This window comes from Garra rufa, chromosome 1 (genome assembly GCF_049309525.1).
Source record: "Garra rufa chromosome 1, GarRuf1.0, whole genome shotgun sequence".
Lineage (NCBI taxonomy): Eukaryota > Metazoa > Chordata > Actinopteri > Cypriniformes > Cyprinidae > Garra > Garra rufa.
In genome coordinates this window covers 35,758,330-35,785,859 of record NC_133361.1, presented here as the reverse complement: position 1 = coordinate 35,785,859, position 27,530 = coordinate 35,758,330, and the positions used below count along the sequence as shown (strand labels likewise).

Sequence of the window (27,530 nt, the reverse complement as noted above, 5' to 3'; positions counted from 1 at the left end):
CTCTGCTGCTCTCTATTGGTGTGGAAGAGAAATAACTGAAGTTTATTTCCCTGTTTGTCAGCTGACTGAAGTCATATGACGCTGTTCCTTACATCACATTGTCCAGAGGACTGGGTTTGAGTACTTATAGCCGGTGGTGGGTCCAAACACAGCCAATGTGGCAGCCTGTTTGAGAGAGCTACAGATCGATAATAATGGCGCACTCGTGGATTGGCATGCTGGCTGTGCTGCTGTTTGCTGTGAGCTTTCATAAAGGTATGAAAGATGTATGGGCTGAATGTTACACTTCGGAAAAATGTAGGGATTAGGTGTATCTTTTCAGGCTTAGTCATACTTTTTATAGTTGTTAGTCTTAAAGTGTGTAATTGCAACATGAGAAGATGTACTGAAATGTTTTGTAACTTTAGATACTACAAAGTGAAAGCGAAAGATAATGTCCGTTGTTTCATTGGCATTCTGTTAAACGCAAATTAAGTCTGTGAACCGAGAACTGAGTTAAGATTAGAATTTTCTCAATTTAGATTCATTTTAAGGGTTTTCGAATAGGCTTTTGCATAATTGTTTAAAAACGTTTGAACATTTGTGTGACAGAACGATGACTTGTATGAGTTAGCCTAGTTTTTTGTCATTTAACGTAAACACGTCAATAGGGCGTATTTATATTCATAAAGTCGAATGGAAATAAATAATGCTTATGTCTGAACATTTTAACACTGACATTAAAATGTATTTTGAAACTACCAGTCAAAACCGTAAGATTTTTCATGTTTTTTTTTTACAGAAGTCTCTTCTGCTCGTCTGCATTTATTTGATCTAAAATACAGCAAAAGCAGTAATATTGTGAATCATTTTTACTATTTAAAATAACTGCTTTCTATTTGAATATATTTAAAATGTAATTTATTTCTGTGATCAAAGCTTAATTTTCAACATCATTACTCCAGTCTTCAGTGTCACGTGATCCTTCAGAAATCTAATATGCTAATTTACTGTTCAAGAAACATTTATAATTATTATTATCATCATCAATATTTAAAACAGTTGAATTTTTTCAGGATTCTTTGATGAACAGAATGATCCAAAGATCAGCATTTATCTGAAATAAAAAACTTTTGTAACATTATACACTATACTATTCAAAAGAGTTAGTATATTTTTTTTAGAGATGTATACTTTTATTCAGCAAGGACACTTTAAATTGATCAAAAGTGATGATGTTATAAAAGATTTATATGTTAGATAAATGCTGTTCTTTTGAACTTTCTATTCATCAAAGAAACCTGAAAAAAAAGTCTACTCAGCTGCTTTCAACATAATAATAATAATTTTTTTTGAGCAGCAAATCAGAATATTAGAATTATTTCTGCTTTGAAATCATAGGAATAAATTACATTTTAAAATATATTCAAATAGAAAGTAGTTATTTTAAATAGTAAAAATATTTCAAACATGTACTGTTTTTGCTGTACTAAGGATCAAATAAATACAGGATTGGTGAGCAGAAGAGACTTCTTTAAAAAACATAAAAAATATTACTGTTCAAAAACTTTTGACTGGTAGTGTATCGAAAGGTAAAAACTTAGCAATACAATACAAATTACATTCTTGTTTTCCCCTAAATGTTTCTTCCTCAAACGTAATAAATCTTTTAAAAGGATCAGATTTAGAACAAGAATCGTTCAATTATTTACATTTCTCAGCCGCTTCTCTACTTCATTTATATTTACAGTAGAGGTGCAGTCTTCAAACTTGAATATAACTTTTGTTATTCTTATTATCACAGGTAGCTGTGTTCCAGTCCAAGCCAAAGAGTCATGGGCATATGTGGATGTCCGTGAAGGAGCTCATATGTTCTGGTGGCTGTACTACGCCAATAGCTCCAGTGCCAGTTATAAAGATCTACCTCTGGTTATGTGGCTGCAGGTTTGTCATCCATCTTCTTCATTTAGATCACATCTAACTAGAAGATTTGTTTAGTCAGAATTCACATAGTTGTTTTAGCTTCTTCTGTTTTTCCTTCTCATTTTCTGAAATGCATCTAAGGTTGCTCATGCTCCTGTTTATTTTAGGGAGGTCCTGGAGGATCTGGCTGTGGTTTTGGCAATTTTGAGGAAATCGGACCTCTTGATAGAGACCTTAAGCCGAGAGAAACCTCTTGGGTATGTAAAGTAATATTTTCTTGACTTTCATATCTGCAGTGGGGTTTATTTTCGGAAATATGGAATATGGTTTTGATTTATTGTTTCTATTTATATACAATAAAAAATGGAATTTCGTAAATAATATATTATTCATCCAAAAAGATTTGTTTATGCAGGTGAGTGCTGCCAATGTGCTATTTGTGGATAACCCAGTGGGCACCGGATACAGTTACACAGACACTGAAGATGCCCTCGCCAAGGACGTTGCAATGGTGGCATCAGACATGATGGTCCTCCTCAAGAGCTTTTTCTCTCGAAAGACAGAGTTTCAAGTAACCAAAACAAAAATACCTATACTACCTATAGACAGAATTTAATATACCTTTCACATTTGTCATAGCATCTCATTTTTCTCCTCAACAGAGTATTCCCTTCTATATATTTTCTGAGTCTTACGGCGGCAAAATGGCAGCAGCTATTTCCCTCGAGCTCACAAAGGTATTGATGTAATTGTTCTCACTTTGGCCTCATGAGAGGAAGTGTTTTCAGCAATACCCACACACAAGACGTTCATAAAACTACTTAAAGTCATGTGCTTGCTGATTTAATCTAAAAGAGGAAGAGTCACAATAGTACTTCTGCAAAAGTAAATCTGGCATCAGTTTAGAATACTAGTTTTTACTAGTTTGCTGTTAATTTACAGACCACACCTCAAACTAGTTTTAATCTGCATTGAATGTTTATTTCCTCTCTTTTTAGGCAATTCAAGCTGGTTCAATCAAATGCAACTTTGCTGGGGTGGCTTTGGGAGACTCTTGGATCTCTCCTATAGGTTTGTAAAATGCCTGTCAAATTTAGTCTGGTTTTGTACAGCTATATGTCTTTTTGACATTACTAATCAGTATGCACATTCATCATGTGAGTCCTGACTCACATGACAACATAAACCAGGTGTAATGCATTACAATACAGCACTCAACTCATCTGATTGCTTTTTCTTTTTTTTTATGCAGACTCAGTCATGACTTGGGGTCCTTATCTTTACAGCACTGTAAGTAATTCATCATAACACCTTTGTCTACTTTTCAGAGAGATTAAGCATGATTGCATTAGCATGATCAAAACAATACTGTAACATTCAAAAGTTTTTGAAAGAAGTCTCTTTTACTCAGCAAGGCTGCCTTTAATTGATCTCAAATACAGGGAAATGGTGAAATACTATTACAAATAATAATGTGTTTTAACATTTTAGGATTAATTTAATCCTTTTAATGGCAAAGCTGTATTTTCAACAGCCGTTTCTCCAGTCTTCAGTGTTATGATCCTTCAGAAATCATTCTAATATGCCGAACTGATGATCAAGAAACATTTCTTATTATCATCAGTGTTGTAAACAGCCGTGCTGTTTAATAAGTTTCTGTTGAAACTGTGATTCATTTTATTTTGGGATTCTTTGATGAATAGAAGAACAGAATTTATTAAAAATAGGAACATGATATTAAAAATAGTAACATGATATTACAAAATCAATTTAATGCATATTTTCTGAATGAACGCATTAATTTCAAACTTGATTTTTGAACGATAATGTATAATGAGATTTATGTGATGGTGTTGACACTTCAGACTCATGTTGATCTGAGGGGTTAATGCTGCTGATGTATGTGCTGTGCTTTATAGTCTCTGTTGGATGACAATGGACTGAATGAGGTGTCTAAAGCAGCAAATGATGTGCTGGAGGCAGTGAAACAGGGCCAGTACCGAAAAGCCACTGACTTGTGGTCAGTCATAGAGAATGTGGTGGAACAGGTGAGTCAAGCAGCTGTTGCTTAAAAATAAATTCAAGTAGAGGTTTTAATGCATTGTTTAATTAAAGAAATTAGATCTAATACAGTTTTACAGAAGGTTTAAAAAAAAAAAAAAAAAAAAAAAACACTGATGCTTCGGAAGGAAACACGATGCATTAAAAGCTGGGGGTGAAAACTTTTGAACAGAATGAAGATGTGTCCATTTTTCTTATTTTGCCTAAATATCCTATTTCTTTCATTTAGTACTGCCTTTCAGCAGCTACAAAAGATACTTGCATGTTTCCAGAAGTCAAAATTAGTTACATTTACCCTGATCTTCTAATTCAAAAAGTTTTCACCCCTGGCTCTTAATGCATCGTTTTTCCTTCTGAAGCATCAGTGAGCATCTGAACCTTCTGTAATAGTTGCATAGGAGTCCCTCAGTCCTCAGTGTGAAAAGATGGAATAATTGTACAATAATTGTAAACTTTTGACCTCAACTGTATATTGTGTTTCATTTGTTACAGAACACAAATGGTGTGAACTTCTATAACATCCTCACTCAAAACTCTGATGAGATGGTGAAGACCAGTTCAGATCAAACCAATGGATTTCTCGGTGAGAAACACAACATGCGCAATTTCACTTTCTTTGTTCACATAGATAAAAAATGTTTTGGTCATCATTTTGTCTTGTTTTTTACAGCCTCGCTGAAGCGTCGACACATTCGCCCTTTGCACCGTCAGTCCCTTTCAGAGTTGATGAACGGGCCAATCAGACAGAAACTTGGTGTCATACCAAAGAATGTCACATGGGGAGGTCATTATTCGTTTTATAATTTACAGTGTATATGTGTAAAAAAAAAAAAAACAACATTATAATTCTTATAAACATTCTCCTTTTTCTTCAGGACAAGCTGATTCAGTGTTTGTCAGCATGGCAGGAGATTTCATGAAGCCTGTGGTGGACATTGTAGATCAGCTTTTGGCTGCAGGGGTCAACGTTACCGTCTACAATGGCCAGCTGGATCTCATTGTGGACACAATGGGTGAGGATGTCAACTATTGGGAAACATGGCAACTCTTGAAGGATTAGTTCACTTCTGGAATAAAAATTTCCTGATAATTTACACACCATGTCATCCAAGATGTTTGTCTTTTTCCTTCAGTTGAAAAGAAATTAAGGTTTTTGAGGAAAACATTCCAGGACTTTTCTCCATATAGTGGACTTCAATGGGGATCAATGGGTTGAAGGTCCAACCTGCAGTTACAATGCAGCTTCAAAGGGCTCTACACGATTCCAGCCAAAGAATAATTGTCTTATCTAGTTAAATGATCAGGGGGAAAAAAGAAAAAAAAACAATATACTTTTTAACTACAAATGCTCATCTTGCACAAGCTCGACTTCACACTTGACGTAATACCTCAAGCATGACATAGATGGAAGTGAGTGTTTTCGAAGCAAATGTGCAAAGAAAGTCAAACGCCAACAAAGTTAACAACGATGTCCGGTAATTTTGAAGCTGGAGGAAAAAATGAGATGGAGTTTTTCACCCTACCCTACTTTTTTGAACCAAAGTACACAGATGAAGGACTAACCACACATGACCTTTCCAACGTGATTATGTAATGTGTGAAGTTGTAAATTAGCATTTGTGGTTAAAGTATATACATTTTTTTTTAAAGAAAATTACAGATTGTTTTGCTTGATAAGACCCCAGAGAAGTAGAGCCCTTTGAAGCTGCATTGAAACTGCAATTTGGATTTTCACCCGCTGATCCCCATTGAAGTCCACTATATGGAGAAAAATCCTGTAATGTTTTCCTCAAAAACCTAATTTCAAGAAAGACATGAACAATTTGGATGACATGGGGGGGGGGGGGGTAAATTATCAAGACATTTTTACTGTGGAAGTGAACTAATCCACTGACCAACACATTTTAGACTAGCGCTTGGGCCATTTTTACACAAACCATCTGTCATCTGTAGTGCCAAAACAAAATGTCCCAGACAACTAAATGAAGTCTGTTTACTTGCTATACACAAATGTATGTAGTCATGAAACCAGAGACTATTCTGTCCATTAAATCGGATTACAAGTGGTCATACTCAAAGCCTTTTAATGCCAAGTGTGATGTGCCGCAGCTGACCACTTGTGATCAGATCACCTGGGTCGGATGTTAATAGATGTGTCTGTAAGTCAATAAGATTTTTATAATCCATTTTACCCATCAGAAAGACAATTATGATTGGGTGTTGTCGGGATAGTGTTTCTGCACTGCCATGATATAATTGATTTGTGAGCAGGTCAGGAGTTGTGGGTGAAACAGCTAAAATGGGATGGACTCCAATACTTCAACAAGATGAAATGGACGGCATTGGAGGACCCGCAAACCCAGAGCCTGACTGGAGCTTTCTATAAGACCTACAAGAACTTTGCCTTCTACTGGATCCTCAAAGCGGGACATATGGTACACAATATTCTTCTTTGCACTTGTTAAAATCATTTTAATGTTTGTAAAATATAACGTTCAATTTTGCTACACGTGACCCTGGACCACAAAACCTTAAGTAACACAGGTACATTAGGATATTTAAGGGATAGTTCACCCAAAAATGAAAATTTGATGTTTATCTGCTTACCCCCAGGGCATCCAAGATGTAGGTGACTTTGTTTCTTCAGCAGAACACAAACAATGATTTTTAATCAAAACCGGTGCAGTCTGCCAGCCATGTAATGGCAGTGGATGGGCACCAGACCTTTAAAAGTAAAAAAAAAAAAAAAAAAAAACGATCGTTTCGTGTCTTAGGACATCAATGTATCGTCACGAGCCGCAGGGTGTAATTTGGATTTGCAAGGCAAGGCATTGCTAAGAACTTCATTTGGACAACTTTAAAGGCGATTTTCTCAGTATTTAGATTTTTATTTGCACTCTCAGATTCCAGATATTCAAATAGTTGCATCTCAACCAAAAATTGTCCTATTCTACCAAACCATACATAAATGAAAAGCTTCATTATTTGGCTGTCAGATGACCTTTATGGCTGATTTTGTGGTCTTGGGTCACATATTGATTTTGGCATGGCTGCAACTGCAGAAGCTGGTTCGGTTCATTTTTCTGAAGGGAGAATACATTTCTCACTATTTATTTTTAGTCTTTATGAGTGTATGTACCTATCTCTATCCATTACATCATCACAGATCCCATCTGACCAGGGGCCAATGGCTCTGCGGATGTTGAAGATGGTGACTCAGCAGGAGTGAGGCAACTTATTCAGATACGAACTGGAATGGTTTGCTACACACTTTTAGACAATCAACACTCAAATTTTACCAAAATCTGACACTTTTTTTTTATCTTTTGGTTGATCTTAATATAATCAGTTTTTTTTTTATGCCTGTGTCTTGTAAAATGTGTAAATTTGAATGCCTGCAAACAATAAAGTCATAATTTTTTACAGTTTGAATTGTTGCCTGAAATCTAAACATGCTAAGAGAGAACTAATGTTAAAGTTGTGTAACATTCCCATTTATTTGCAACACAAATAATGTATCGGCAAGTCAAGAGGGAAGAAACAAGAGAATTTCATGAAGAGACTTGTTATAATAAAATATTACAATTTTGAAAAAGGTAGATGATTATTTTCATGAGGTTTGCATGACATATTTAAAATGTTCTTTACTGTAATACAGAATATATAAGGATATTAAAGGATATATCGGATATAGTATATTGGATATTCTTCAGTTAAAAGGACAGTTCATCCAAAAATCATTAATTACTCACCCTTATATCGTTCCAAACCCGTAAAACCTTGTTCATTGGAACACAAATTAAGATATTTCTGATGAAATCCTAGAGTTTTCCCACCCTGCATAGACGGCAACAGCAGCTGACATGTTCAAGGCCCAGAAAGAACATTGATAAAATAGTTCATGTTACATCACTGGTTCAACCTTAATTTTATGGACACGGAGGAGAAGAAATTGTTGAATAAAGTTGTTATTTTTTATTTTCTTTGTGCACTAAGTATTCTTGTAGCTTCATAAATTTATGATTGAACCACTGATGTCACATGGACCATTTTAACAATGTTACGTTTTTGGGTTTGGAAACATTTCACTTACAGTCCAGTCAGAAAGCTCTCAGATTTCATCAAAAATATCTTAATTTGTGTATTGAAGATGGTCACTGGTTTGAAACAACATGAGTAATTTATGTCACAATTCAAATTTTTGGATGAACTATCACTTTAAGTATTTAGTCATTCAACATTTAGCACCAACCCATCATGCATTTATAATGCATATTAAATAGAAAAGAGATTAGTTTATAATATAAAAACAGCATGTGAGCTGTAGAGTATTGAGGCATTTTATCAAAAGCATTTCACATTGATTGGTTTTATGAGGAACTTGCAGTGTAGCTAAGTGTGCGTCGGCCCCACTGGGCCTCAGGCACTCTGAATCCTTCTCTGCTCACAGGCTCCACCACCAGCTCTATTAGAGCCGGAGCAGCAGGCACCTCCAGCTCCACCACACGGTACAGGTTGGAGTAAGACCTGCCGATCAGAGTCAAAGGTCCGGAGGGAATTCGAGGGTCAGGACCACGGAGATGCCTCCAGTGAATCCGGAAATGGCGGACCTGCTGGGCGGGATATTGCCAGCGTAAGCTGGCATTCAAAAATACCTTGAGCGTGTGTCCATTTCCCGTCGAAGCACCCGTGTGCCACACCACATCATTCACACAGACACCTTCAACAGACTGCAGGGGTGCTTTAAGACTCTCTGCGTCCAACAGCTGTGCAAAAAAAAATAGACCATTTAGCCACGAACTTCATATGTACACCACCATCAATCAGGGGGACAGATTCTTTCATATTTCATTTTTTAAAATGTACTTATATCATTTTGTTTTCAATTGTGCTGCTCATTTTGCTTATTTTACATTCTGAATACCTTTGCTGTCATATAATGCTCACTGTAATGTCAATCTTTAATACTAATAATTTGATAGAACTGTTACTAAAGACCACTTTTAAATCAATTTTTCATACTTTTGTACAAAAGACATGTGCAATGTATGTGTGAATCTCACCATAATCTCACCAATCCTGCAGTTAAAGGAAATGTTTCCATTGCCTCCGTCTCGGGAAACACGAATACACACTTCTCGCAATGAGCAGCCGGTCATTTTCAGCAGGAAACATCTATGCATAGAACCACATTGAGTTTCATTAGATAAGTTATTTCAGATCAAATACAGTTGAAGTCAAAAGTTTACATACACCTTGCAGAATCTGCAAAATGTGAATTATTTTACCAAAATCATACATAATCATATACATGATGCTTGTTATTTTTTATTTAGTACAGACCTGAATAAGATATTTCACATAAAAGACATTTACAAATAGTCTTCATGAGAAAATAGTAGTTGAATTTATAAAAATGACCCCATTCAAAAGTTTACATATACTTTGTTTTTACCTGAATGATCCACAGCTGTGTTTTTTTTTTTGTTTCTTTGTTTGTTTAGTGATAGTTGTTTATGAGTCCCTTGTTTGTCCTGAACAGTTAAACTGCCCGCTGTTCTTCAGAAAAATCCCTCAGGTCCCACAAATTCTTCGGTTTTTCAGCATTTTTGTGTATTCCCTTTCCAACAACTGTATGATTCTGAAATTCATCTTTTCACACTGAGGACATTTGAGGGACTCATATGCAACTATTACAGAAGTTTAAAATGCTCACTGATGCTTTAGAAGGAAACACAATGAGCCGGGGGGCGAAAACTTTTAAAATTTGAAGATCAGGGTAGATTTTACTTATTTTGTCCTCTGGGAAACATGTAATTATCTTCTGTAGCTTCTGAAGGGCAGTACTCAATGAAAAAAACATGATATCTAGGCAAAATAGGAAAAATGGACATCTTCATTCTGTTTAAAAGTTTACCCTGGCTCGTAACGCATTGTTTTTTACTTCTGAAGCATCAGTGAGCGTTTGAACCTTTAGTTGTACTCCGTGTTAAAAAAAATGGATCTCAAAATCATACAGTCATTGTTGGAAAGGGTTCAAATACACAAAAATGCTGAAAAACCAAAGAATTTGTGGGACCTGAAGAACTTCTCTTAAAAAAAACAGCAGGCAGTTTAACTGTTGAGGACAAACAAGGGACTCATGAACAAGTATCACTCAACAAAAAAAAACACAGCTGTGGATCATTCAGGTAATAACACAATATTAAGAATCAAGTGTACTGTATGTAAACTTTTGAACAGGGTCATTTTTTATAATTTCCGCTATTAATTTCTCTTGTGGGCTATATGTGAACATCTTTTATGTGAAATATCTTACTCAGGTCAGTACTAAATAAAAAATAATTAACAGGGTGTATGTAAACTTTTGACCTCAACTGTATATTTAGACTTTTAAGCAGGGGTTAGCAGCCTATTTAGTCTCTTACCTGGTAGTCCAGCCATCTAAAGTCCACCGGCCACAATTTCGTGCAAACTGCTCAACCAACTGGTTATCCTCTGCTAACGCTTCTGGAAAGACACTCTTAGCTAAACACACAGCAGATTAAGCAGATTAGATACACACTTTTAAGCATAACAGCTTCAGACTGGGACTTCTAAATAATACTAAACAACAAAGCCTGAAAGAACACTCACCTGCTATTTCCTCTGTCCCCGTAAATGTGCACAGAGGACCATCTATTGTTTTGAGCTCCAAGGATATCTTCACACCCACTGGTGGCTTGTAGACAAAAGAAACGAATGTCCTGGCAGCCAAGGGAACATGGACAGAAAATATCCTACAAAGGGAAAGAAAGAGGGTGTTTGACCGAAGTTCTTTTTTGTACTCCAGTGAAAACAAATCCTCTAGTACCTTGCACAGACTTCAGAAAGTCCAGATGGAATCATGCCCTCCACTATCAGGGAGCTGCCTCCACTCCAAGCGTCCTCAGAGCAGCCGCGGGTTCTCAGCCAGCCATCATTGTTCAATTTCTCAGAGAGGTATAAAGGCTGGATCTCCTGAGCATGCAGATTAAACCAGCTTTTCTTTTTCTCCACCTACATCATATAAAACAAAAATTACTAGGGATGCATCAATATTTAAAAACGTGTGCACGTCATGGTACTCTCGTGAATGGTGGCTCAGACTGACATGGAAGAGAAGAAATTGGTGAATAAAGTCATTACTTTTTTTCTTTGTGTACAAAAAGTATTCTCATAGCTTCATAACATTATGGTTGAACCACTGATGTCACATGGACTATTTTAACAATGTCCTCACTACCATTCTGGGCCTTGAAAGTGTCAGTTGCGTTGCTGTTTACGCACGGTCAGAATCCTCTCGGATTTCATCAGAAATATCTTAATTTGTGTTCTGAAGATGGATGAATTTCTTACGGGTTTGGAACAACATGAGAGTGAATAATTATTGACAGAATTTTCATTTTTGAGGGAACTATCCTTATAAGAAACCAAGAAAACATTTAATTTTATTTGGGCTCTTATATTTTGTGGCTACTTGAGATGAAAATTTGTGTGCTCCGGGGCCCGTATTCTTAAAGATTCTAAGAATCCTCTCAGAAAGCTTTTAATTTAGCTTAAAAATTCCTACATAGGAGTCTTCGCTTAAGAGTGATTCAGGATCAATCTAAGAGCAACTCTGAGTAAAGAAAAGACAAAAAAAAAATCTTAGTGTGGAGACCCCCGTTGCTAGCTATGACACAGCCTTTTGAAGACTGTGATTGGTTGGTTGTCCAAGAAGGAAATAAAAAAGCACTTTTTGTGTAAGTGTAGGGTCTAGTTTAAGCCTTCACTCTGAAATTATAGGCATCATTTTTCCTGTTTTACCGCACACACACATTATATAAGTTTATATATTTTATATGTTTATATATTTTTATTTACCACGCTGTTAATGTTGTATTTAATGTATTTGACAATGAACAGCAGCACATTAAGGTTGTGAAAGTGCTGTAATTGTTTGTGTGATCTCTTTGCTTATAGAAGGTTGTGAACATACCCAAATTATTACTGCTGCATAGTTGCATTGTTTCCAGTTGCCAAATAAGTTCATGTAATAAATCTAGTGATTTCTTCCATTTCTGCACTATGTCAGAGATGTTAGCATGTCTCTAATAAAATCAGTCACAAACATTATATCTGCACAGTCTCATGTGTAGCATCTTATGAAATCAATCTCATGCATTGTGTGCAAAATATTGCATTGGCCTCCTCATGTTTTGTCAATGTTCTCCACTGCTAAAGAAACTCTTAAGCCTCTTAAAAGTCCTCGTCCCTACTCCTAACAATTTGGACCTTAAGACCTCTTTTAAGGGTTAAGAATCTTTCTAAATTACTTTTTTCTTTACTAGGATCTTTTCTTTAATTTTAAGAGGAAACACCCACATTTCTAAGAATTTTCTTAGATTTTTTATGAACACGGGCCCAGATGTCTTACGATGAGTTACACAGATGTTAAAATGAATCTTAGTGAGACTGTGATTGCGTGCAGCATACCTGCCCCCTCCAGTACATGCTCTTCCCAAAGCCCTGACAGAATGAGGAGATGAATGGAAGACTGGACGAGGGCCGGTGGATATAAAGGAAATCAGACAGCAAACTCCAAAATCTGCAAATAATGGTTAGAATACACATTGGTGAGCGTGATGGTTGCTTGTGTGTGTGTGCTACCAAACACTTACCATTGCAAAACCGTGAGCAAACTATGAGGTGACTTTTTCTGCGTTTAAGTGCTATAATCGTGTCCCAGTGCATCTACTGACCAAAAAACGTGATAAAAGACAACCCAGTAACTTTGCTTTGGTAAACCTTTTTTCTGCAAGCATGTGAAAAAACAGATTATGCTCCCCCTGATGTAGAAATGGGATCTTCTTAAAATATTACCACCCCTTAATCTGCAAGTTTCCACCCATGGTGCCGCCATTGTGTTTTCGCAAGTGACAGCGGTGTACCAGTTGCCAATGGCGAAAGTTTAAGCTGGCTGCACAGACGAATACAGAACACTATTTAGAGGAGACAAGAGAGCAGTGGATTTATTGATTTACTTACTGTGTATTACACTGCTGCCACACAGATCTAATATAAACATGCATTCCTCATCTGTTTACCTTCACAGACATAACCTTTTTTATAACTCATGTGTGTTATTACACAAACGTGTGTGTATTTGGCCGTTTATGCGCAATAAGACATGAAAGCTTCTTTGTAGGTGCTTTGGATGTGATCTCAGTGCGATAGACATGATAATCAAAGCAAACAGATGTTATTTAGCAGAATATCTGAGGTACAAGTTGTAAAGGCACAGCCCTATTCTGGAAAAGAGGGCAGGGAGCAGCAGTTCATTTGCATTTAAAGAGCCATGCACGAAAACTGTATTTCTGCTTCCACTTAAAATAGGCATTTTCGAAAAGATATAATAAACGACCTGCGGAATATTGAGCTGAAACTTCAGACACATTCTGGGGACAGCTGAGACTTTTACAAATTGTTAAAAGGGCATAAGAAGTCTCTTTTAAGTGTTTCAAAGTGCTTACTTGTCCTGGTTTTTGCGGAAATCTCCCTTATCGTGACATTCATACACCCAGCCAGGAGCAAAGATGGCTGTTGAAAATTCGTACTTACGAATCAGCTCCAGAGCCTAACAAGGAAACCAAAAAAATGATTTAAAAAAATGATAGTAAAGACACATTTATGAAAATGGAAATCAGTTTCCATAAAAAAAATTAACTGTTTTCAACATTGATAATAATAAATCTTTCTTGAGAAGCAAATCAGCATATTAAAGGTGCCATAGAATGGAAATCATACCATGAGTCTTAAACACCATAGTTTCCTCCTTCTTATATAAATCTAGTTTTTGCAAAACACCACTGAAAAATAGGTCAATTCCAACATAACACCGACTATTACGCAATAGTCGGGATCGTTAATAGTTACGCCCCCAACATTTGCATCGCCCAATCATCAGATGATCTCCAGATAGCCTATTGTGAAAAAACAAAGCAAGGACAATAGCGAAAATGGCAGATCACAGGAATAAATGTTATGTTCCAGCTTGTGCAGGGGATGTTAAGTGAAGGGATGGGTTGGTGTCTATACTCAGAAAGGCAAGGAAAACAAACAATGCGTTCTAATAAAATAAGATGAGCCACTGAAGAGACACGGTCAGCTTCTTGCTAGCGCTAGCCTGTTACATTGCAGTACATACGATTTCACTTACCACATAAACAGAGTAAAGAGAGATGACTGCGCTGATGATGGCGAATGATTTACAGATCCTGATCACTGCTGACAGCATCTAAACTTGTCAAAGGTGGTAAGTACTGCCTGTAGTATAACGTTACACAGAGCACATGCAATCACCGATCTCAAAAGTGAAACTAAAAAGTTATCGTGAATTCAAAGTGGCAGTTTCAATGCAACACATATTTATAGCGGCTCAAGCTCCGTAATTAAATATTTATTTTCTCCATGTATTTCCTTACAGCTGTGTGAGAGCGAGCTGCACTGTGAGACAGCCAATCAGAGCAGAGCTCCTCATTTAACACTCACTGACCTTCCAAATAAGGTAAATAACAGAGCATTTCATTCTAGGGACAAATCCTAGGGTTGTAAATGGACCTGTAAAACCGTTTCTGGAGAATTTTTCCAGACCCTTTTCTATGCCATATACCTTCTATGTAGATCTCAGAGAACAATTTAAAATATTCTCTCAATGCATTCTATGGCACCTTTAAATGATTTCTGATCAGGATCATGTGACACTGAAAGACTAGGGTAATGACTGCTGAAAATTCAGCATCGTTTGAAATTTTCTTCTAAAATTAGCATTTTTATCAGGCTCCCAAGTTTATTTTTAGTTATTTCACTTTAATGGCAATGGAAAAATAACCTATTAACTAACCTATAACCTATCACTGAACCTACACTTAGGAGCCTGATAAAAATGCTCATTTTAGAAGAGAATTTCAAACGACGCTTAGAGGCTTTTGCATCTGAACTCTTCTCGAATTATAATAGAAACCTTTTTTTTTTTTACCTGAATAATATTTTACATTACTTTTTTATTGTATTTGCACTTACCTTATTGGTCTCAAATTTCCCTCCAACCACCTTCCCTCTTGCAAACACATCAACACCAACATAGATGTCAGCAAAGCGGCCCTTAGCAACAGAGTAGGACTTCATCCACTCCAGACTCTGCTCTGTCCAGTTGTAGTTAGTGAATATTCCATCACAGGCATCAAAAAACACACTGATAGGATGACAAAAGTAAGATGATGACATAAGTTGCATAAAATCTAACAGATCTGAATCTGCCTCTCCATATTCCCTCAAGACCATCACTTGCCTGTTATCATCATTGAGTTCGTTCTGCCAAGTGAGCGAGCCATTTTTCAGTACGCTGTCATACCAGATCACCACACTGCCTGGAACACGCTCATGCATCTGGTCTGTGAGGTAGCGCAGAAAGGGTCCAGTGTTTTTCACAGCAGTGTCCTGAAGGGAGACCTTTGGGGTAAGTACCACACATTATGTCCACATACATCTCTATCTAATCATAGACGCCTTGGTTACTCACACTCAGCACATTTTCTATGTTAATGAGCCAGCCGTCAAAACCGTAGCAGTGGGAAATCTGAACCAATTTATCAGCAGCTGTGCGGTAGCTCTCCTCGTTCGTAAGGAAGGCCTCACATGTCTTCGCTCCATCTGTCCACTCTGTGATGAACGTGCCTTAGAGGGGAACAGAACTATTTTAATACATCTATTCTCTATTAAGCTTGAAGGCTTCATCCAAAAATGTAAATTAGCCCATTATTTACTCACCCTCTAGGCATCCTAGGTGTATATGACTTTATTTCAGACGAATCCAATCAAAGTTATATTAAAAATTATCCTGGCATTTCCAAGCTTTAGAATTGCATGGGTGGGTGTTTCTCTTCATCAGTCTAAAACAAGTTCAATAAAGTGCCTCCATAAAAAAAAAAGTACATCACACGGGGGGGGTGAATTAAAGGCCTCCTATAATGAATATATGATCACTTTAATCTACCTTGCGCCAACTGGTCGTTTATGGAAGCAGCTCCAGGCAGATGACGTATGAAGTCGGCAGCAGCATGCGCCATGGAGAAACCAAACCAAAACGACGGTCACAAATTACATCTACAAAATGAGGATTTATAAAGAAAAATGACGGAGGATTTCGATATAAGCCAATAGGAGACTGGTTTTCCTTTGCTAAAGTAAGGAAACTTTGCTTCCTCTGCTCCTGTAAACAAACAATGGTCTGTGTGAGACTCAACGTCGGCATCATACATCATCCGCCCGGAAGGGCTACCGTGTACAACCAGTTGGCGCAAGCTAGATTAAAGTGATTATTATGCTTTAAATATGGATATTTTTCTTACAAAAGTGCATCAATTTGCTACAGGAGGCCTTTATTCACCCTGTGTGAGGCACTATTTATTATGGATGGATGCACTTTAGTCAAGTCAAGTCAAGTCAAGTCAAGTCGAGCTTTATTGTCATTCTGCTACATGTGTGGACATATAGTGGAACGAAATGTCGTGTCTCACAGGACCACGGTGCTACATACTGGTTAAACATAAACATGAAAACAGTACAAGTATAGGAAAAGCAATTATAGACCTATACAACAGTTTAACAATCTGACTATACACATACTATAATATAACTACAATAAATAGTTGACTACACATTCAAGAACTGAGAATACAAATACTTTACATAAATACTGTACATATTTTGTACATGATTGTGCAAAAGAGATATTTTTGTGCATTTGGTTGTGCAGATAAAGGATTTTGAGGGAAGAAGCACATAGTGCAGAAAGATTTGTAGTGCAAAGAACAAGTAAACATACAGTCTTATTAAGTCTTTGTAGCAGCAAGTGATTATAAAAGTGTCTAGTGTACGTAAGTGTGCTACTACAGGTGGTTTGTATGGCCCACTCAACTATGTGTAGCACACTCAGAATTGTACTTAGGAAAATTTGTCAACAGTTTTTAATGAGTTTGGGGGGAGGCTGAGTTTTTTTATGGTTTCAGAGGGGAACAGGGAGATGGGAGTTGAGGGCTCTCACAGCCTGGGGGAAAAAGCTGTTGAGCAATCTGACAGAGCGAGCTTTGATACTCCTGTACCTTCTACCTGATGGTAGGCGCTTGACTTGTTTTGGACTGATGAAGAGAAACACCCATCTATGCCATTCTAAAACTTGGAAATGCCAGGATAATTTTTAATATAATGATAAGAAGTCATATACACCTTGGATGCCTGGAGGATGAGTAAATAACGGGCTAATTTTCATTTTTGGGTGAACTAACCCTTTAAGACTGAGACTTTAGCCCATACAATCCCAGCAAGAGACTCACCAATAGAGAGCACTCCATGCTTATGTGCTGCATTCGTCCAAACCGCAGGAGGAATGGTCACCATCTGATGACTGAAGTAGTTGAAGATGTCGACATACTCCCAGTGATAGAATACATATGGCTTCTCCACCTCTGCACCTTGAATGAACCTCAGCAGAAAGGACAGGACTGTTAAAATACTGAAGGCTGGCCAAACTAATCAAAGGGTTGAAAATCAGTTAAACTCTGAGTTGTACCTGTCCTCCAGGTAGCCTCCCATCATGTCATGGGACAACAGTGTCCGTCTAGGGGAGCTGCGTAGTGAAGGATACCTGCTAGCCAAAGGCACAGTGGCCACATTAAACGGACTTGCTTCCTTCCGCTTCCATGATAGCAATTCATCAAGAGACTTAAGACTGCAGCTGATGGGCTCAGTTGTGTCAGGATCATAGTGGACTGCTGTTTAATCACAAAAATAAAGATTTTTAAAGGAGACAATAATCTTTTAAAATGTTTGTGCCAAAAATGAACCAATGGCTTTGTGCTTTTTACTACACATGACCTATAATCATTGCCTGTAAAATTAAATTAGAATATGTTGATGTGTATGTCCTTTATTTCGTATTGTTATGTCACCCTTACTGTTGTATTTTTCTGTTGTTCTGTGCTGTCACCCTTACTGTTGTGCTTACTGAGCACAGTAAAGTTAGTTTTAGGTTCGATATTCATGCATTATTTGCGTAGGCTGTAAAAGGATCTGCAAATTTCACTCACAGTGCAAAAACAAACAAAAAAATTAAACCGTTCATTCAAATAATTCATTTTTACAATTGGCTAGTGGGCAGACTGACTTAATATATGTACACTACCAGTCAAAAGTTTTTGAACAGTAAGATTTTTTATGTTTTTTAAAGTCACTTCTGCTCACCAAGCCTGCATTTATATGATCCAAAGTACATCAAAAACAGTAACATTTTAAAATATTTTTACTATTTAAAATAACTGTTTTCTATTTGAAAATATTTAAAATGTAATTTATTCCTGTGATCAAAGCTGAATTTTCAGCATCAATACTCAGTGTCACATGATACTTCAGAAATCATTCTAATATTCTGATTTGCCGTTCAAGAAACATGTATTATTACTATCAATATTTAAAACAGTTGAGTAAATTTTTTCAGGATTCTTTGATGAATAGAAAGATACAAATATCAGCATTTATCTGAAAAAAAGCTTTTGTAGCATTATACGCTATAACATTCATATATCTGTGATGATAAAGACATTTGTAATGTTACAAAATATTTCTATTTCAGATAAATGTTGTTTTGCACTTTCTATTCATTAAAGAAACCTGAAAAAAATTCTACTCAGCTGTTTTCAACATAATGTTTTTTTCAGCAGCAAATCAAAATATTAGAATGATTTTCTGAAGGGTCATGTGACTGGAGTAATGATTTTGAAAAATTAACTTTGATCACACGAATAAATAACATTTTAAAATATATTCGAATAGAAAACAGCTATTTTAAATAGTACAAAAGTTCTACGGTTTTTGCTGTACTTTGGATCAAATAAATGCATGTTTGGTGAGCAGAAGAGACTTCTTTAAAAAAAACTATTTAAAAAAAAAGATTAAAAAATCTTCCTGCTCAAATACTTTTGACTGGTAGTGTATAATTTACACAAGTACAGTACACTACTATTTTTAGAAAACAATTACTGTAATTCACCTAAAGATTTTTTTCCACATTTCAAAGGTTAATTATTTTTAGAAAAAAGTAACCAAAAAAAGTGTTTTTCCACAGGTTGTAGTACATCACTAGTCACCAGACTTACTACAGGTGAGATTTTAGCAATACTTCTTTTCATATATGTATATAATTCACCAAAAGTGTAATACTGTAAATAATACTTAACTTATGTGTAAGTTACTAATAATGTACTACAACCTTTAAAACTTTAAATAAAATATTCCTATGAATTACAGTAAATCTTCCTATAAATTACAGTAATTTTTTAAATACTTTTTCTAAATCAGTTAAGCACAGTCATTTTTCTAAAAAATAATACTGGTCAATAGTAATGCATTACAACTTTTGAAACTTGGTGAGTAATTCTGCCCTCCAAAGGCAAAGTGCAGTAACTACGCCAACACTGAAAGTGAGAAAAATACCTTTAAAATTTTTACGCCAGCTAGTCAAACACGTAGAAACTCTCGTTTCTCTGAAATGGGACAAAATTGAACCAGGAGACTTTTCCACAAGACAAAACAGTTGTCACAAAGTCCTTTTTAAGCCTTAACTCAATTTTGACCAAATGTGTAGTTACTGCGCTTTGCCTTTGGAGGGCAGAGTTGTTTTCTAAAAATAATAGTGTACTTGTTTAAACGGAGGTACTGGCAAAATCTCACATGTAGTAAGTCAGTCTGTTCATTAGTAATGTACTACAATATTTTGGTAGATATTGGAACTGTACATTAAGGGAGGTATTGGCGAAATATCACCTGTAGTAAGTCTGTCTGGTAACTTGTGTACTAAAACAAATTTAAAGTATTTTTTCTTGTAGTGATACATTTATCAAGGGACGCATTAGTAAAATATCACTAATAATATAGCAACTGGAATTTGAAAATATTATCTAGATGATTACTGTTTTTTTTTTCATAAAGTAATTGAGTACTGTATACGTACAAATTGAGATATTGGCAAAAGCACATAGTAAGTAAACCTGCCCACTAACTTTAGCCCTTTTAAAGACGACAGTGTTGACGACAGAACAAAACAACAGTAAAAACGACATAACCAGAGGACATATAAACATACTAATGTATCTTAACAAGTATTCAATGACTGTAGAGAAGAACAAATGTGTAGTACGAATAAAAAAAAGCCGGTTCATTTTTGCCACAAATGTAATCTCATAAAAAGATTAAAATACAGCATATATGATGTGTAACGTTACCTGGCAACGTAGATGGCCCGTAAGATATGACTTCATGAACACTTTGATCGCTTGGCTGACTGAGGCAAGACTCGGAGCTGAACAGACAACCATCACATTGTACATTTAAGTTAACTTATACAGACAGTAAAAGTGAACTTATGATTTGCAGATAATTACGAAAATATATCGGTCACAACAAAGTTACCTGATCCCCTCATTGTTAAGTATCTTGTTTGTAGTTTCCTCCCTTTTTCGTTTGTGGGATGTCATGTTGTTAACTTTCACCTTTGCAGAAACACTTCCCATTCACAAAAGGTCAAAGGATAACCAGGTTCCAGATGAAACCGAAATGTCTAATTGTAGTGAGAGCCCCGAGACAGAAGCAGAAAGAACAGACAGCTATGTGGTGCATGTGAAATGTTTTTCTAGTATACTATGGGGTGTGTTTTTATACATGCTGATTTGTTGATAATAATGAAAAGCGTGATTAAAAAAAACAGCCAGCTTCCGCCTCTGCGCTGATTGGCTGAATGAGTGGCAGTACGTCATCCTGCGTGAAGGTTGCTGCTTTAAAGCTTCACTAGAGGGCAACAGAGTAGACTCTTTAGTCTTTAAAATGACTGGCAACAGAGGACAGAGGTTATTTCTTTCCCCAAACTATCTAAACTAAACTGTTTTAACTAAGTTGGTTAATGCGAAACATCAAGGATACACAAAGCATGTTGCACCAAAGCCACTGCAGTAATTATTTGAGACTAAAAAGACCAGACAATGAGTATTACTGTGATTCATGGAAAATAAACCAATTACCTACATACTAATAAATTATAATTTTGAATACTGGCTTGAGCCCTAGGCTGAGTTTGATCTCACCATGAGCTTCCAGTATACTCATGATGTGGTCACAATATGAGCTAAAAGTGTAACTTCCAGCAAAATCACAAACTGTGGTCACAATGTGAGGTCAAAAACAGCTAAAAGTGTAAGCTCAAAAGCACACTCATGGTGTGCTCACTATGGTCACAATGTGAGCTCACCAGGTGAGACAACCGTGATATCGTTGTGTTAAACTCTCATTCTGTGATCACTGTAATCCAAAATTTCTGTAATATTAGTCAGCCATATCACAAACATGTAGAATTTCATATTTTATTTCCATCAACAAAATATTCAAAAATATATTTTTCCTGTTTGTTTTCTATTTTTTTCAGCCTGGTGTTGGCATTTGACACAAATATTTCTATTTAATAGATGCATTTGGATTCTGCTGTTGTTTTGGTGACTACTTTTCGTTCCTTAAAGGAGAAATTCACTTCAAGAATGCAAAAAAAATTTCCTGATAATTCACAGAATTTTTCACCCAAACCTACCCATTTTAATCAAAGTACACAGATGAAAAACTAATCATGCGTGACTTTTCCAACATGATTATGAAATGAGTAAAGACACGTATGCGCATCGCAGAGCTGGTGCAAAATGAGCATTTGTGGTTCAAAAAAGTATATTATTTTTATTTTTTTAAGAAAATGACCGATCATTTTGCTAAATAAGACCCTTATTCCTTGGCTGGGATCATGTAGAGTCCTTTGAAGCTGCACTGAAACTGCAATTTGGACCTTCAAGCCTCTGATCCACACCATATTAGTGTTAATTTCGTCACCCATTTTTAATTTAGTCTTAGTCTTAGTCTTGTGCCAAATGTCCTTGTTAGTTTTAGTCATATTTAGTCATTCACATATCTTTTTTTGTTAGTCAAGTTTTAGTCGACTAAAAGTCTCGTCATTTTAGTCTAGTTTTAGTCAAAAGAAAACTCAAGGTATCTTAGTCAAGTTTTAGTCGACTAAAAGTCTTTTAATTTTAGTCTAGTTTTAGTCAAAAAAGAACTCAATATATTTTAGTCTAGGTTTAGTCAAAATTGTAGTCTTTTTTTAAAATAACACATAATTACTGAGATTATTACTGATACACATTTCAGTAAAAAAAGTGTTTCACATCTCAAACATTGGTTAAATGTCATAATTACCTGACAAAATACACTTGTTGAATGATTTTTGTTGAATGCAAATGTTAAACGTGTCTGGTTTTCAATTTCTGATTTAGGAGACACATTCACAAATGATTAACCCTTTCAGTGGTGAGTTTAATTCTAGCGGACCCCTGAGAGTGAGTTTTTTTTAAGCGACCGTTATTTTAGAACGTTCGTCCTTATTGTTTCCATGGCGACGCATCAAGATTGTCACGTGACACAACACAGACCCAACAACACTGTATGACAGATAGATCGCTTTTATTTCGTTTTTCCTTTTTTATCCAGAATACTCACACACTTGCTTACCATGCCATGAACTATCTAATATTCCGATTCACAAATATGTGTGAATTAGTATGTTTCGTCGTTTAAAACCCTATATAAATGATCTGGATCGTAATCTGTAACGTGAGATGGGCGCGGCCATGTTTGTTCGCGCTGCCGTTCAGAGTCCTGTCAGCCGTATTTACAGCACATACATTCATCCGTTTCTCCCGAAATACATGCAAGTAAGTGGCTGGTGAACTTGAAGAGGAATAGAGTGAACTTTTTAGTTACTAAGCCTATGTGTATGTGATATGAATAAAACACATCGGCAAATTATATTTGAATAGATTGTTATTTGCTGCTTCCATAGACCTATGTGTGTATTTTACAAACTCTAAATGTCTTCTTTTACTAGTACTTATGTGTATTTAAATGTCTGAAACCTAAAATAAGCGTTATGTGGTTAAAAACGCTGCGTAACTTGTGATTATAAGACAAGCGCAGAGCTCGTCCGTCTCTGGCTCAGCGCCAGCCAGCGCGCCAAAGCGCAGTTTGAATATTTTAAAGCCGTAACAGCTGATGAAAAAGCAGAGACGATTGTAGACGAAAATGAAGAGAGATTTTATCTTAGTTTTTATTTTATGCAAAACATTTTCGTCTCGTCTTATTTCGTCAACAATAATGCATGTTAATTTAGTCTTAGTCAGCGTTTTTGGACAGTGGTGCAGTCTTGTCATCGTCTCGTCTTAGTCATGAAAAAAAAGGTCGTTGACGAACATATTTCGTCTCGTCTGGTCTGACGAAATTAACACTACACCATATGGAGAAAAATCCTGGAATGTTTTCCTCAAAAAAATGTCATTTCGTTTGCGACTGAAGAAAAGACACATCCTGAAATACAGAGCGGAATGGGTCAATGTAATCAACTGCTAACAACTACTTCTCTTGACATTACATTTCTTATAGCCGGTGTGATTACACAAATGGTTTGCTAACAAATCCTTAAGTATCCATGTGTTGAAAAACAGTGACAAATATCTGAACTGCGTCCTCTCAATCTGCTCAGCATTTTGAATTCACGATGAGCTCACGTATTACTCACAGTATAGAAAATGGTTTAATGTCACTGTGATCATTGCATGATCTCACCTGTTGACTGCGATGGCTACATTATGTTTTCCTGCAGGATTATTTGTTTTAGTGTAATGTGAGACCTCCAGTTTCCAACTAGAAAAAGAATTTAAATAACCAAATCTGAATTAGAGAGGAGCTAAAATATGTCAATTCATAAATAATTCACACTCTTTGTCCTGTTTGTATCTATTCATAATATCTCTAGAACACCTCTCATATCTATTGTCTTTGTGTGGAATGATCATTCATTTGTTGTTGGCACAATGATTCTCTATTGTTTTTTTCTTCTTTCAGTAGTCATGTGGGCCTGCAGTCTGAATCGAGTGCTTTTAATAGGTGGAAACTATGGAAATCTGGAAGTTTCGTTTTCATTAACAAATACTGAGATGTCGCTTTTAATGCAGTAAACATCCATTCTCAACCACAGCTTCATGAGCACAGATAACATGTATATTGTTTTTCAATTATTCCGGTATACTGTACATAAATCAATGATAGTAAAACCAATATCACTACCAATCTAATGTTTTAGCAACATTTGGAATGCATATGGATTCACATTAAATAAGTATTTATACCCCTTGATTTTTTTCATGTTTTGTTATGTTGCAGCCTTATGTTAAACTGCTTTAAATGACTTTTTTCTCACATTAATTAACACCCATACACCAAATGACAAAGCAAAAAACAGATTTGTGACGACTTTGTAAATGCTTTAAAAAAAATAATGAAATAAGTACAGTCGTGGCCAAAAGTTTTGAAAATGACACAAATATTAGTTTTCACAAAGTTTGCTGCTAAACTGCTTTTAGATCTTTGTTTCAGTTGTTTCTGTGATGTACTGAAATATAATTACAAGCACTTCATACGTTTCAAAGGCTTTTATCGACAATTACATGACATTTATGCAAAGAGTCAGTATTTGCAGTGTTGGCCCTTCTTTTTCAGGACCTCTGCAATTCGACTGGGCATGCTCTCAATCAACTTCTGGGCCAGATCCTGACTGATAGCAACCCATTCTTTCATAATCACTTCTTGGAGTTTGTCAGAATTAGTGGGTTTTTGTTTGTCCACCCGCTTCTTGAGGATTGACCACAAGTTCTCAATGGGATTAAGATCTGGGGAGTTTCCAGGCCATGGACCCAAAATTTCAACGTTTTGGTCCCCGAGCCACTTAGTTATCACTTTTGCCTTATGGCACGGTTCTCCATCGTGCTGGAAAATGCGTTGTTCTTCACCAAACTGTTGTTGGGTTGTTGGAAGAAGTTGCTGTTGGAGGGTGTTTTGGTGCCATTCTTTATTTATGGCTGTGTTTTTGGGCAAAATTGTGAGTGAGCCCACTCCCTTGGATGAGAAGCAACCCCACACATGAATGGTCTCAGGATGCTTTACTGTTGGCATGACACAGGACTGATGGTAGCGCTCACCTTTTCTTCTCCGGACAAGCCTTTTTCCAGATGCCCCAAACAATCGGAAAGAGGCTTCATCGGAGAATATGACTTTGCCCCAGTCCTCAGCAGTCCATTCGCCATACTTTTTGCAGAAGATCAATCTGTCCCTGATGGGTTTTTTTTTTGGAGAGAAGTGGCTTCTTTGCTGCCCGTCTTGACACCAGGCCATCTTCCAAAAGTCTTGGCCTCACTGTGTGTGCAGATGCGCTCACACCTGCCTGCTGCCATTCCTGAGCAAGCTCTGCACTGGTGGCACTCCGATCCCGCAGCTGACGCTTGCTGGACTTTCTTGGACGCCCTGAAGCCTTCTTAACAAGAATTGAAGTTCTTGATGATCCTATAAATTGTTGATTTAGGTGCAATCTTAGTAGCCACAATATCCTTGCCTGTGAAGCCATTTTTATGCAACACAATGATGGCTGCACGCGTTTCTTTGCAGGTCACCATGGTTAACAATGGAAGAACAATGATTTCAAGCATCACCCTCCTTTAACATGTCAAGTCTGCCATTCTAACCCAATCAGCCTGACATAATGATCTCCAGCCTTGTGCTCGTCGACATTCTCTCCTGAGTTAACAAGACGATTACTGAAATGATCTCAGCAGGTTCTTTAATGACAGCAATGAAATGCAGTGGAAAGTTTTTTTCGGGATTAAGTTCATTTTCATGGCAAAGAAGGACTATGCAATTCATCTGATCACTCTTCATAACATTCTGGAGTATATGCAAACTGCTATTATAAAAACTTAAGCAGCAACTTTTCCAATTTCCGACATTTATGTAATTCTCAAAACTTTTGGCCACGACTGTACATTGCATAAGTATTTATACTGTTCACTTAGCATTTAGCGGAAGCAAGTCTTTTTGGTATGATGCTACAAGCTTTACACATTAACATTTGGCAATTATCTGCCATTCTTCAACTCACCTCTTCACCTCCCAAACTCTGTCAGCTTGGATGGTGGCTGGCAGACATTTTCAGGTTTCTCCAGAAATATTTGATTGCCCTCAAGCCCAGGCTCTGGCTGGACCACTCAATGACATTTACAGAGTTGTCTATAAGCCATTATTGTTGTGTGCTCAGGGTCATTGTCCTGTTGGAAGATGAACCTTCTGCCCAGTCTGACATTCTGAATGCTCTGGACTGGGTTTTCCTTAAGGCTATCTCTTTATTTTGGTGTGTTGAGCTTTCCTTCTACTCTGACGAGTCCCTCAGTCCTTGCCACTGAAAAACAGCCCCACAGCATGAGGCTGCTACCAGCACACTTTTGAGAAAGTTCAGGTGATGAGCAGTGCCTGGTTTCCTTCAAACATGATGCTCAGAATTGAGGTTTATCACACCAGAGAATTTTGTTTCTCACAATCTGAGTGTCCTTTAGGTGCTTTTTTGGCAAATTTCAAGTGTGTTTTCATGTGTCTTTACTAAGGAGAGGATTGAGTTTGGCCACACTGCAATAAAGTCTGGATTAGTGAAGTATTGCAGTGATGTTTGTCCTTCTGTAAGTTTCTTCCATCTGCATATATGATCACGGAGCTTTACTAGAGTGACCATCAGCTTCTTGGTCACCACTCTAGCCAAGGCCTTTCTCCATCAATTGCTCAGTTTGGCCAGTAGGCCAGCTCTAGGAAGAGTCCTAGTTGTTCCAAGCTTCTTCCATTATGGATAATGGATGCTTCTGTGAACCTTCAGTGCAGCAGAATTTTTTTTTCTGAACTCTTCCCCAGATATATGTGTTGACACAATCCTGTTTCTTAGCTCTATGGGCAGTTATTTTGACCTCAGGGCTTAGTTTTTGCTCTGATATGCATTTTCAGTTGTTAGACCTTTTCTGAGAGGTGAGTGCCTTTCTAAATCATACTCATTCAAATGAATTTGCCACAGTTTAACTCCACTCGAAGTGTAGTAACATCTACAAGTGATATGAACGCTTCTGAGCTAAATTTCAAGAATATGAATACTTATGCAATGGAATTATTTCACTTTCTATTTCTAATACATTTGCAAAGTTGTTATAAATCTGTTTTGTGCTTTGTCATTTTGGTGTATGGAGTGTAGATTGATGTGGAAAAAGTAATTTAAAGCAGTTTAACATAAGATTGCAATATAACAAAACATTTAAAAAATGAAGGGGTGTGAAAACATTTGCAAGGAGCTGAACACCCATAGATTTATTTGAGGCAACTTCTGCAAGCATTTAAAAAGAGAAACTACCAACATGCAGATTAGCTTGTTTACAGGAACTCGGCTTGAACATGTCGAATCATCCCCATCATTTCCTGCCATTCTTTTCCCTTTTCCCTTTGCATTGTAATGCCCCATAAGTCATTGAGCTTGTTTACACTGTGACTAAGAAAAGCCATATTTT

The 27,530-nt window shown here is 36.7% G+C and overlaps 2 protein-coding genes across 2 annotated transcripts; one reads left to right on the top strand and one right to left on the bottom strand.

Moving 5' to 3' along the window:
* The first annotated feature begins 98 nt into the window (after positions 1–98).
* Positions 99–7,336, top strand: scpep1 (serine carboxypeptidase 1). Its single transcript, XM_073839410.1, has 13 exons — positions 99–255; positions 1,784–1,923; positions 2,070–2,159; positions 2,318–2,473; positions 2,565–2,639; positions 2,901–2,973; positions 3,155–3,192; positions 3,822–3,950; positions 4,456–4,546; positions 4,634–4,747; positions 4,839–4,976; positions 6,235–6,398; positions 7,130–7,336. The coding sequence occupies exons 1-13, from the start codon at positions 195–197 to the stop codon at positions 7,190–7,192; spliced, it is 1,332 nt and encodes a 443-aa protein (XP_073695511.1). The 5' UTR covers positions 99–194; the 3' UTR covers positions 7,193–7,336.
* Positions 7,337–7,441: 105 nt separating this feature from the next.
* engase (endo-beta-N-acetylglucosaminidase) lies at positions 7,442–20,737 on the bottom strand. Its single transcript, XM_073839420.1, has 14 exons — positions 20,488–20,737; positions 20,301–20,377; positions 17,594–17,795; positions 17,358–17,506; positions 15,545–15,699; positions 15,314–15,462; positions 15,046–15,217; positions 13,497–13,600; positions 12,460–12,571; positions 10,817–11,001; positions 10,600–10,742; positions 10,392–10,491; positions 9,027–9,138; positions 7,442–8,729 (listed from the first exon to the last, which is right to left on the bottom strand). Exons 1-14 carry the CDS (start codon positions 20,586–20,588, stop codon positions 8,334–8,336), a joined length of 2,157 nt encoding a protein of 718 aa, XP_073695521.1. The 5' UTR covers positions 20,589–20,737; the 3' UTR covers positions 7,442–8,333.
* Between the last annotated feature and the right edge of the window lie 6,793 nt (positions 20,738–27,530).